We start from the raw sequence: 14,825 nt of genomic DNA, 5'->3' as shown, positions 1-14,825 counted from the left end.
TGTGCTGTGTGTGTATTGTGCACTATATACATGTGTGCTGTGTGTGTATTGTGCACTATATACATGTGTGCTGTGTGTGTATTGTGCACTATATACATGTGTGCTGTGTGTATTGTGCACTATATACATGTGTGCTGTGTGTGTATTGTGCACTATATACATGTGTGCTGTGTGTGTATTGTGCACTATATACATGTGTGCGGTGTGTGTATTGTGCACTATATACATGTGTGCTGTGTGTGTACTGTGCACTATATACATGTGTGCTGTGTGTGTATTGTGCACTATATACATGTGTGCTGTGTGTGTATTGTGCACTATATACATGTGTGCGGTGTGTATTGTGCACTATATACATGTGTGCTGTGTGTGTACTGTGCACTATATACATGTGTGCTGTGTGTGTATTGTGCACTATATACATGTGTGCTGTGTGTGTACTGTGCACTATATACATGTGTGCTGTGTGTGTATTGTGCACTATATACATGTGTGCTGTGTGTATTGTGCACTATATACATGTGTGCTGTGTGTGTATTGTGCACTATATACATGTGTGCTGTGTGTGTATTGTGCACTATATACATGTGTGCTGTGTGTGTATTGTGCACTATATACATGTGTGCTGTGTGTGTATTGTGCACTATATACATGTGTGCTGTGTGTGTATTGTGCACTATATACATGTGTGCTGTGTGTGTATTGTGCACTATATACATGTGTGCTGTGTGTGTATTGTGCACTATATACATGTGTGCTGTGTGTGTATTGTGCACTATATACATGTGTGCTGTGTGTGTATTGTGCACTATATACATGTGTGCTGTGTGTGTATTGTGCACTATATACATGTGTGCTGTGTGTGTATTGTGCACTATATACATGTGTGCTGTGTGTATTGTGCACTATATACATGTGTGCTGTGTGTGTATTGTGCACTATATACATGTGTGCTGTGTGTGTATTGTGCACTATATACATGTGTGCGGTGTGTATTGTGCACTATATACATGTGTGCTGTGTGTGTACTGTGCACTATATACATGTGTGCTGTGTGTGTACTGTGCACTATATACATGTGTGCTGTGTGTGTACTGTGCACTATATACATGTGTGCTGTGTGTGTATTGTGCACTATATACATGTGTGCTGTGTGTGTATTGTGCACTATATACATGTGTGCTGTGTGTGTATTGTGCACTATATACATGTGTGCTGTGTGTGTATTGTGCACTATATACATGTGTGCTGTGTGTGTATTGTGCACTATATACATGTGTGCTGTGTGTGTATTGTGCACTATATACATGTGTGCTGTGTGTATTGTGCACTATATACATGTGTGCTGTGTGTGTTGTGCACTATATACATGTGTGCTGTGTGTGTATTGTGCACTATATACATGTGTGCTGTGTGTGTATTGTGCACTATATACATGTGTGCTGTGTGTGTATTGTGCACTATATACATGTGTGCTGTGTGTATTGTGCACTATATACATGTGTGCTGTGTGTGTATTGTGCACTATATACATGTGTGCTGTGTGTGTGTTGTGCACTATATACATGTGTGCTGTGTGTGTGTTGTGCACTATATACATGTGTGCTGTGTGTGTGTTGTGCACTATATACATGTGTGCTGTGTGTGTATTGTGCACTATATACATGTGTGCTGTGTGTGTATTGTGCACTATATACATGTGTGCTGTGTGTGTATTGTGTACTATATACATGTGTGCTGTGTGTGTATTGTGCACTATATACATGTGTGCTGTGTGTGTATTGTGCACTATATACATGTGTGCTGTGTGTGTATTGTGCACTATATACATGTGTGCTGTGTGTGTATTGTGCACTATATACATGTGTGCTGTGTGTGTATTGTGCACTATATACATGTGTGCTGTGTGTGTATTGTGCACTATATACATGTGTGCTGTGTGTGTATTGTGCACTATATACATGTGTGCTGTGTGTGTATTGTGCACTATATACATGTGTGCTGTGTGTGTATTGTGCACTATATACATGTGTGCTGTGTGTGTATTGTGCACTATATACATGTGTGCTGTGTGTGTATTGTGCACTATATACATGTGTGCTGTGTGTGTATTGTGCACTATATACATGTGTGCTGTGTGTGTATTGTGCACTATATACATGTGTGCTGTGTGTGTATTGTGCACTATATACATGTGTGCTGTGTGTGTATTGTGCACTATATACATGTGTATGGCCTGTATGGATGATGTTGCTGCTGATGGCGTGTGGATAGTAATGATGAAGTATACTTTGTATAGTGATGATAATGACATTATATACTCTGTATAGTGATGATCTATATACTAAATGATAATGTTATATACTTTGTATAGTGACGGTGATGATGTCATATAGTTTGTGTGATGATGAACTATATACTCTGTATGATCTATATTCTACTCTCTATAATGATCTATATACTCTGTATGATCTATATTATACTCTCTATAATGATCTATATACTCTGTATGATCTATATTATACTCTCTATAATGATCTATATACTCTGTATGATCTATATTATACTCTCTATAATGATCTATATACTCTGTATGATGACGATGATCTATGTACTCTGTATGATGATGATGATCTGTATACTCTGTATGATGACAATCTGTATGATGATGTGTGTGTGTATATATACTGTGTGATGATGATCTATATACTCTTTATGATGATGTGTATATATACTATGTGTGATGATGATACTCTATATGATGATGTGTGTGTATATATATATATATATACTATGTGTGATGATGATGATCTGTATACTCTGTATGATGATGCGTGTTTATATATATTGTGTGATGATGATGATCTGTATACTCTGTATGATGATGTGTGTATATATACTATGTGTGATGATGATCTGTATACTCTGTATGATGAGGTGTATATATACTATGTGTGATGATGATGATCTGTATACTCTATGATGGTGTGTGTATATATACTGCATGATGATGATGATCTGTATACTCTGTATGATCATGTGTATATATACTATGTGTGATGATGCTCTTTATACTCTGTATGATGATGTGTATATATACTGTGTGATGATGATCTGTATACTCTGTATGATGATGTATATATATACTATGTGTGATGATGATCTTTATACTCTGTATGATGATGTATATATATACTGTGTGATGATGATGATCTGTATACTCTGTATGATGATGTATATATATATATATATATACTATGTGTGATGATGACCTGTATACTCTGTATGATGTGTATATATACTATGTGTGATGATGATCTTTATACTCTGTATGATGATGTATATATATACTGTGTGATGATGATGATCTGTATACTCTGTATGATGTGTATATATACTGTGTGATGATGATCTGTATACTCTGTATGATGATGTGTATACTATGTGTGATGATCTGTATACTCTGTATGATGATGTGTATATATATATACTATGTGTGATGATGATCTTTATGCTCTGTATGATGATGTGTATATATACTGTGTGATGATGATCTGTATACTCTGTATGATGATGTATATATATATACTATGTGTGATGATGATCTTTATACTCTGATGATGTGTATATATACTGTGTGATGATGATCTGTATACTCTGTATGATGATGTGTATATATATACTATGTGTGATGATGACCTGTATACTCTGTATGATGATGTGCATACTATGCGTGATGATGATCTGTATACTCTGTATGATGATGTGTATATATACTATGTGTGATGATGATCTTTATACTCTGTATGATGATGTGTATATACTATGTGTGATGATGATACTCTGTATGATGATGTGTATATATACTATGTGTGATGATGATCTGTATACTCTGTATGATGTGTATATATACTCTGTATGATGATGTGTATATACTATGTGTGATGATGATACTCTGTATGATGATGTGTATATATACTATGTGTGATGATGATCTGTATACTCTGTATGATGATGTATATATATATATATATACTATGTGTGATGATGACCTGTATACTCTGTATGATGTGTATATATACTATGTGTGATGATGATCTGTATACTCTGTATGATGATGTGTATATATACTGTGTGATGATGATCTGTATACTCTGTATGATGTGTATATATACTCTGTATGATGATGTGTATATACTATGTGTGATGATGATACTCTGTATGATGATGTATATATATATATACTATGTGTGATGATGACCTGTATACTCTGTATGATGTTTATATATACTATGTGTGATGATGATCTGTATACTCTGTATGATGATGTGTATATATACTGTGTCATGATGATCTGTATACTCTGTATGATGTGTATATATACTCTGTATGATGATGTGTATATACTATGTGTGATGATGATACTCTGTATGATGATGTGTGTATATATACTATGTGTGATGATGATGATCTGTATACTCTTTATGATGATGTGTATATATACTGTGTGATGATGATCTGTATACTCTGTATGATGTGTATATATACTCTGTATGATGATGTGTATATACTATGTGTGATGATGATACTCTGTATGATGATGTGTGTATATATACTATGTGTGATGATGATGATCTGTATACTCTTTATGATGATGTGTATATATACTGTGTGATGATGACCTGTATACTCTGTATGATGATGTATATATATACTGTGTGATGATGATGACCTGTATACTCTGTATGATGTGTATATATACTCTGGATGATGGTGATGACCCATGCCCTTCTTTCTGTTCCCCATGTCAGGCGGAGCGGCGGCCTGCACCCAGACCTGAGTCCTTCCGGGACAAGAGCCGGGACAGCCTGGAGGAAGGTGGGTACCGCAGGGCAGGACGGGGCCTGTTAACCCCTTCATGACCTGGAGGAAGCTGTTGGGGTGGGAGGTCTCTCTCTCTTCTTCTCCGAAGTTACTAAAACTTTTTGTCCCTCTTGTTGTAGCCGGGAAGAGGCAGGACGGGGGAGGAGGAGGCCTGTTCAAGAGCCCGGCATACCCCGGGTACCCCTTCATCATGATCCCGGACCTGAGCAGCCCCTACCTGCCCAACGGCTCCCTGTCCCCCACCGCCCGCACGGTAAGTGTCGCCCCCTCCCGCCCTTCTGTGTATCTGCCCCCGGCGTCTCAGTGTATCAGTGTGTGCGGTACCGCAGCGTCTTCTGTCATCACCCGAAACCTCCTGTTATGTGCTATATAAACTGTATACGTGATGACCCGTCTATATCATATATGGGGACCCCTCTATATTGTATATTGTGACCCTTCTATATCGTATATGGTGACCCTGATATTCACTGATGACCCTACTATATTATATGTGGTGATCCCTCTATACAGTAACCCTATTATATTATATATGATGACCCTTCTATATCGTATATGATGACCCTTCTATATCGTATATGGTGACCCTGATATTCACTGATGACCCTACTATATTATATGTGGTGATCCCTCTATACAGTAACCCTATTATATTATATATGATGACCCTTCTATATCGTATATGGTGACCCTGATATTCACTGATGACCCTACTATATTATATGTGGTGACCCCTCTATATTTTATATTATAACCCTATTATATTATATATGATGACCCTTCTATATTATATATGATGACCCTTCTATATCGTATATGGTGACCCTGATATTCACTGATGACCCTACTATATTATATGTGGTGATCCCTCTATACAGTAACCCTACTATATTATATATGATGACCCTTCTATATCGTATATGGTGACCCTGATATTCACTGATGACCCTACTATATTATATGTGGTGATCCCTCTATACAGTAACCCTACTATATTATATATGATGACCCTTCTATATCGTATATGGTGACCCTGATATTCACTGATGACCCTACTATATTATATGTGGTGACCCCTCTATATTTTATATTATAACCCTATTATATTATATATGGTGACCCTACTATATTATAAATGATGACCCTTATATATTTTATTTTATAACTATGGTTACCCTGATATGTCATATATGATGACCCTTCCATATTAAATACTATAACCCTTCTATATTATATATGGTGACCCTTCTATATTATATATGATGACCCTTCTATATTATATATGATGACCCTTCTATATTATATATGATGACCCTTCTATATTATATATGATGACCCTTCTATATTATATATGATGACCCTTCTATATTATATATGATGACCCTTCTATATTATATATGATGACCCTTCCATATTAAATACTATAACCCTTCTATATTATATATGGTGACCCTTCTATATTATATATGATGACCCTTCTATATTATATATGATGACCCTTCTATATTATATATGATGACCCTTCTATATTATATATGATGACCCTTCTATATTATATATGGTGACCCTTCTATATTATATATGGTGACCCTTCTATATTATATATGATGACCCTTCTATATTATATATGGTGACCCTTCTATATTATATATGGTGACCCTACTATATTATATATGATGACCCTTCTATATTATATATGGTGACCCTTCTATATTATATATGGTGACCCTTCTATATTATATATGTGACCCTTCTATATTATATATGGTGACCCTTCTATATTATATATGGTGACCCTTCTATATTATATATGGTGACCCTTCTATATTATATATGATGACCCTTCTATATTATATATGGTGACCCTTCTATATTATATATGGTGACCCTTCTATATTATATATGATGACCCTTCTATATTATATATGGGGACCCTTCTATATTTTATATTATAACCCTTCTATATTATATATGATGACCCTTCTATATCATATATGTGACCCTTCTATATTATATATGATGACCCTTCTATATTATATATGATGACCCTTCTATATTATATATGGTGACCCTTCTATATTATATATGGTGACCCTTCTATATTATATATGGTGACCCTTCTATATTATATATGGTGACCCTTCTATATTATATATGGTGACCCTTCTATATTATATATGATGACCCTTCTATATTATATATGGTGACCCTTCTATATTATATATGGGGATCCTTCTATATTATATATGATGATCCTTCTATATTATATATGATGATCCTTCTATATTATATATGATGACCCTTCTATATTATATATGATGACCCTTCTATATTATATACGGTGATCCTTCTATATTATATATGTGACCCTTCTATATTATATATGATGACCCTTCTATATTATATATGGTGATCCTTCTATATTATATATGTGACCCTTCTATATTATATATGTGACCCTTCTATATTATATATGGTGACCCTTCTATATTATATATGATGACCCTTATATATTATATATGATGATCCTTCTATATTATATATGATGACCCTTCTATATTATATATGTGACCCTTCTATATTATATATGGTGACCCTTCTATATTATATATGGCGATCCTTCTATATCATATATGTGACCCTTCTATATTATATATGGTGACCCTTCTATATTATATATGTGACCCTTCTATATTATATATGATGACCCTTCTATATTATATATTATAACCCTTCTATATTATATATGATGACCCTTCTATATTATATATGGTGCACCTTCTATATTATATATGGTGACCCTTCTATATTATATATGTGACCCTTCTATATTATATATGTGACCCTTCTATATTATATATGGTGACCCTTCTATATCATATATGTGACCCTTCTATATTATATATGGTGACCCTTCTATATTATATATGGTGACCCTTCTATATTATATATGTGACCCTTCTATATTATATATGATTACCCTTCTATATTATATATGATGACCCTTCTATATTATATATGGTGATCCTTCTATATTATATATGTGACCCTTCTATATTATATATGGTGATCCTTCTATATTATATATGTGACCCTTCTATATTATATATGATGATCCTTCTATATCATATATGTGACCCTTCTATATTATATATGGTGACCCTTCTATATCATATATTTGACCCTTCTATATTATATATGGTGACCCTTCTATATTATATATGTGACCCTTCTATATTATATATGATTACCCTTCTATATTATATATGATGACCCTTCTATATTATATATGGTGATCCTTCTATATTATATATGATGACCCTTCTATATTATATATGGTGACCCTTCTATATTATATATGGTGATCCTTCTATATTATATATGATGACCCTTCTATATTATATATGATGATCCTTCTATATTATATATGGTGACCCTTCTATATTATATATGGTGATCCTTCTATATTATATATGATGACCCTTCTATATTATATATGATGACCCTTCTATATTATATACGGTGATCCTTCTATATTATATATGTGACCCTTCTATATTATATATGGTGACCCTTCTATATTATATATGGTGACCCTTCTATATTATATATGGTGACCCTTCTATATTATATATGGTGACCCTTCTATATTATATATGTGACCCTTCTATATTATATATGGTGACCCTTCTATATTATATATGGTGACCCTTCTATATTATATATGGTGACCCTTCTATATTATATATGGTGACCCTTCTATATTTTATATGGTGACCCTTCTATATTATATATGGTGACCCTTCTATATTATATATGGTGACCCTTCTATATTATATATGGTGACCCTTCTATATTATATATGATGACCCTTCTATATTATATATGGTGACCCTTCTATATTATATATGGTGACCCTTCTATATTATATATGGTGATCCTTCTATATTATATATGATGAGCCTTCTATATTATATATGGTGATCCTTCTATATTATATATGGTGACCCTTCTATATTATATATGGTGACCCTTCTATATTATATATGGTGATCCTTCTATGTTATATATGATGACCCTTCTATATTATATATGATAAGCCTTCTATATTATATATGGTGACCCTTCTATATTATATATGGTGACCCTTCTATATTATATATGGTGACCCTTCTATATTATGTATGGTGACCCTTCTGTATTATATATGGTGACCCTTCTATATTATATATGTTGACCCCTCTTATTATATGATAAGCCTGTGCACTCTCTATGATGACCCTGCTGTTACCTCTTAGGACCATTATATTCTCTATTATGAACCAGATATTAAAGTTGATATTTTGTATGGTCTATTGTATTATCTCAGATGCCCCTTTTTTACTGTTGATGCCCCTTCTGTATGCTGTGATATGCTGTTTGCCCCTTTCTATTCTCTCTGATGACTCGCTTTCTATGATGCCCCTTCTATATGCTGTTATATGCTGTTTGCCCCTTTCTATTCTCTCTGATGACTCGCTTTCTATGATGCCCCTTCTGTATGCTGTGATATGCTGTTTGCCCCTTTCTATTCTCTCTGATGACTCGCTTTCTATGATGCCCCTTCTGTATGCTGTGATATGCTGTTTGCCCCTTTCTAGTCTCTCTGATGACTCGCTTTCTATGATGCCCCTTCTATATGCTGTGATATGCTGTTTGCCCCTTTCTATTCTCTCTGATGACTCACTTTCTATGATGCCCCTTCTGTATTCTTAGATATGCCCATATACTCTTTAGTGACCCTTCTAGTCTCTGACGCTGAGTCTATTATGATGTCCCTTTTATATTCTATGATACTGTTTTATACCCTGTGATACCCATTCCTGTGTGATGCCTCTTATATACCCTGTGATGCCCATTCCTGTGGGATGCCCCTTATATACCCTGTGATGCCCATTCCTGTGTGATGCCCCTTATATACCCTGTGATGCCCATTCCTGTGTGATGCCCCTTATATACCCTGTGATGCCCATTCCTGTGTGATGCCCCTTATATACCCTGTGATGCCCATTCCTGTGTGATGCCCCTTATATACCCTGTGATGCCCATTCCTGTGTGATGCCCCTTATATACCCTGTGATGCCCATTTCTGTGTGATGCCCCTTATATACCCTGTGATGCCCATTCCTGTGTGATGCCCCTTATATACCCTGTGATGCCCATTCCTGTGTGATGCCCCTTATATACCCTGTGATGCCCATTCCTGTGTGATGCCACTTATATACCCTGTGATGCCCATTCCTGTGTGATGCCCCTTATACCCTGTGATGCCCATTCCTGTGTGATGCCCCTTATATACCCTGTGATGCCCATTCCTGTGTGATGCCACTTATATACCCTGTGATGCCCATTCCTGTGTGATGCCCCTTATACCCTGTGATGCCCATTCCTGTGTGATGCCCCTTATATACCCTGTGATGCCCATTTCTGTGTGATGCCCCTTATATACCCTGTGATGCCCATTCCTGTGTGATGCCCCTGTGTGATCTATCCTGTGATTTACCTTTATAATCTGTAATGCACTGCTATACCCAATGATACCTTCCCATGTGATACCCTGTATACCATGTGTCACTCTTCTATATCCTCTCATGCCCCTGTATATTCTGTGATACTCTTATATACCTTCTGATTTCCTTTATATAGTCTGTAATTATATACCCAATAATATCTACCATCCATAATGCCCTGTATACCCTGTGACACTCTATCTGATGCCCCTGTTTACCCTGTATAGCCTGTGATGCTCTCATTTACCCTCTAATGCCCCTGTTATACCCTCTGATGACCCTGTATACCACGTGACACTGTTCTATACCCTCTTATGCCCCTGTATTCCCTGTGACCCTGTTCTATAATCTGTTATGCCCCTGTATACCCTCGGATGCCCCTTTATGCCCTCTAATGCCCCTATATACCCTGTGATGCTCTTCTATATATTTTGATTCTCCTGTATACCCTCTGATTCCCTTGTAAACCCTCTTATGCCCTTGTATACCCTGTGATGCTCTTCTATACCCTCTGGTGCCCCTGTATACACTATGATGCCCCTGTATACCCTGTGATGCCCCTGTATACCCTGTGATGCTCTTCTATCCCCTGTGATGCCCCTGTATACCCTGTGATGCTCTTCTATCCCCTCTGATGCCCCTGTATACCCTGTGATGCTCTTCTATACCCTCTGATGCCCCTGTATACCCTCTGATGCCCCTGTATACCCTCTGATGCCCCTGTATACCCTGTGATGCTCTTCTATACCTTCTGATGCCCCTGTATACCCTGTGATGCTCTTCTATACCCTCTGATGCCCCTGTATACCCTCTGATACCCCTGTATACCCTCTGATGCCCCTTTATACCCTGTGATGCTCTTCTATACCCTCTGACGCCCCTGTATACCCTCTGATGCCCCTTTATACCCTGTGATGCTCTTCTATACCCTCTGACGCCCCTGTATACCCCCTGATGCCACTTTATACCCTGTGATGCTCTTCTATACCCTCTAGTGCCCCCTGTATACCCTCTGATGCCCCTGTATACCCTGTGATGCTCTTCTATACCCTGTGATGCCTCTGTATACCCTCTGATGCCCCTGTATACCCTCTGACGCCCCTGTGATGGTCTCCTGTGTCTCTTCCTCCTGGAGCTGCTGCCATTGGTGTGTTTACTTTTTGTTCTGCTTTCCGCCTCACTGATCAGAGTGAACACTTTTGCTTTCTCTATGTCCGTGCACTTTCAGTTCAGCTCATCCTCTGAGAAGGGGAGCGAAGTGCAGGCAGCAGTGGTTGTGATACAGACGTGTCATGTAGTGATCTGGGGGGATGCTGCCCCCAACCCCAACAAAGGCTCATACTCTGGTTCAAAGTAAAAGGGACAACGCGCACGGGGGTCTGAGTGTGGGCGCTGTGAGGGGCCGCCCCGGTCTGGGGGCCGTATATATATATATGACAGGACTATTGTGTCTACTTTGTGTAGGGGCCATTCACAAGATCTGTCTGTATTCTTCTCTTCACCTGGGGTTACAGCAGGAGATTCCTACATGATACTAAATATAATATCTATCTATCTCATATCTATCTATCTCATATCTATCTATCTATCTATCTATCTATCTCATATCAATCTATCTCATATCTATCTATCTATCTCATATCTATCTATCTCATATCTATCTATCTAATATCTCTCTATCTCATATCTATCTATCTATCTAATATCTATCTATCTATCTATCTATCTCATATCTATCTATCTATCTATCTATCTCATATCTATCTATCTATCTCATATCTATCTATCTCATATCTATCTATCTCATATCTATCTATTTATCTCATATCTATCTATCCATCTATCTCATATCTATCTATCTCATATCTATCTCATATCTATCTCATATCTATCTATCTCATATCTATCTATCTATCTATCTATCTATCTATCTCATATCTATCTATCTATCTATCTCATATCTATCTATCTATCTCATATCTATCTCTCTATCTCATATCAATCTATCTCATATCTATCTATCTATCTCATATCAATCTATCTCATATCTATCTATCTATCTATCTCATATCTATCTATCTCATATCTATCTATCTCATATCTATCTATCTATCTCATATCTATCTCATATCTATCTATCTCATATCTATCTCATATCTATCTATCTCATATCTATCTATCTCATATCTATCTATCTATCTATCTATCTATCTCATATCTATCTATCTACGGTATCTATCTATCTCATATCTATCTATCTCATATCTATCTATCTATCTATCTATCTCATATCTATCTATCTCATATCTATCTATCTATCTATCTATCTCATATCTATCTATCTATCTATCTATCTATCTCATATCTATCTATCTCATATCTATCTATCTATCTCATATCTATCTATCTTATATCTATATGTCAAATTATAGATAGATGTTAGATTAATAAACTTTAACAAACTGATCAATAGAACAATAGACAGATGATATAATAGCTTGTCCTTAGTTTGTCGGTCAGGTATGTGGTGACCCTGAGCGGTGGCGCTGTACACTCCCGCAGTCACACTGACCTGTTGTTGCTTTTCTCCTGGGATATAGGAGCTTATTGCCTTGAGATGCTGCAGATACAGAAGCGCTGATGTCTATAACCCCAGAACCTGAATGGCGAAGGGCGGTAATGGCTGCCCCTGTACGAGCCCGGCGTGCTTGAGATATATATATGTATCTATAGAACAGTGTTTCCCAACCAGGGTGCCTCCAGCTGTTGCAAAACTACAACTCCCAGCATGCCCGGACAGCCGAAGGCTGTCCGGGCATGCTGGGAGTTGTAGTTTTGCAACAGCTGGAGGCACCCTGGCTGGGAAACACTGCGATAGAAAGATGCCATATGTGTGTGTATCATCTCCCTCCAACATGTGCAGTGGATTTTTTACTCTCTTCATTTTCATTTTGTTGAAATATATATTTTAATTATAATTTTTATTATTTATAAAAAATTTTGTAACATTTTTTTTTTTTTTTTTTTGTCATTGCAAAAATTCTCTTGTGATTTTGGAAATAGTGTGTAATGGAATTTAATTGATTTATTTCAGTGTATTTATGCTACCTAGAAAGCTGTTGTGCACCTTGGGCTTGTTCTGTGTTACATTGCGCAGATCTGTTGCATTGATAGAACCTTTAATTCCGCACAAATTATCCTTTCTTGATTTTTATTTTTTTATTTATTTATTTTTGCTTTTTGTAAACAAAATGGGAATTTATAGAATTTTCTCCTGATGAATAATACATGATATCAGAATATTCGCTTGTGATGAAGCCTCAGAGACGGAATGCGCTGTCCGGCATCAGGGGGGGGGGGGGGGGTTATGCGGATCGTATCGGTTGGAATTGGTACGTTCCTCTTGAGATTATTGATCAGTGTTTCTTCTGAATGATTGCTGGTTATTTGTTACATTGTATCTGATCTCAATGTGTAGATTTTGGTGGATTTGGCTTTTCCCTCCAGTCTGGGTGAGGGAGGGGGGGAGGTTACAGGACACTGAGTGCGAAAAATATATATATTTTTTTTCTTTTATAATTTTTTCTTTTTCTTTTCTTTTTTTTTTTTCTTTTATATTTTCTTTTCTTTTATTTTTATTTAATTTTTTTTTAGTTTTCCCCGGAAAATTTTCCTTTTAATTGAAATAATAGCAGAAGGTTTTGTGGTCGCCTTGTGGTTGCTTTCATGTGACAGTTCAGCCCGGAAGGGGTTAAACCTCTTGCCGGTTTCACTCTCAGACCTCCCTGGGAAGAGAACAATTTAACCCATTAGCCTCGGGGGCCCGTCTTGCTGTAAAGTGATTCTTAAACACTTGTGAATGTCACGGATCCCCCCCACCCCCATATAATTTCCTAATGTAACGTGACATTACCGTCATTACACAGGTCATTAGACTTTAAATGGGCGACAATTTTACATCTATCAGGACTAATAGAGCAGGTGCCCTGTGGCCGGCCGGGCATCATCCAGGGAACGGGGGTGGCATCTCCCTCCCTAATACACAAGAGCTAAAAAAAAAAAAAGCATTGATCCCCAAAATGACATGAGACCCTCAGTAGATGCCCAGAGAGGGGCGTCGGACGGACATACAGGCCTCCGGTGGGTAGTAGGGAAATGTCCGCCCCGTATGAATAATCCATATGAGGATCCGTCATTCTATACGTGTCCATTGTTCTCCCACCGATTCATGTCCCGGTTGGGGGATGATATGTCGGTGAATCTTTTACACGTCCGTCTGTCCGAAAATAGATCATAGATATAAGAAGTGTAGGGCAAGTTTCTATGTATCCCTGTGATATCGATGTATTGCTTTATTATCTTTTTACTGATCTATTTATCACTTTAAGGATA

At 36.7% G+C, this 14,825-nt stretch overlaps 1 protein-coding gene across 19 annotated transcripts in view; it reads left to right on the top strand.

Moving 5' to 3' along the window:
- TCF7L2 (transcription factor 7 like 2) overlaps nucleotides 1–14,825 on the top strand; it is a 304,484-nt gene that overhangs the window by 18,163 nt on the left and 271,496 nt on the right. For all 19 annotated transcript variants that reach the window (XM_056530841.1, XM_056530839.1, XM_056530842.1 and 16 more), the window contains exons 2-3: nucleotides 4,812–4,878; nucleotides 5,004–5,137. In XM_056530841.1, coding sequence (XP_056386816.1) covers nucleotides 4,812–4,878; nucleotides 5,004–5,137 — 201 coding nt within the window. The remainder of the gene's footprint in view (nucleotides 1–4,811; nucleotides 4,879–5,003; nucleotides 5,138–14,825) is intronic.

Source organism: Hyla sarda, chromosome 7, assembly GCF_029499605.1.
Source record: "Hyla sarda isolate aHylSar1 chromosome 7, aHylSar1.hap1, whole genome shotgun sequence".
NCBI lineage: Eukaryota > Metazoa > Chordata > Amphibia > Anura > Hylidae > Hyla > Hyla sarda.
The sequence above is the reverse complement of the archived record's forward strand: the minus strand, read 5'-3'. Positions and strand labels throughout refer to the sequence as shown.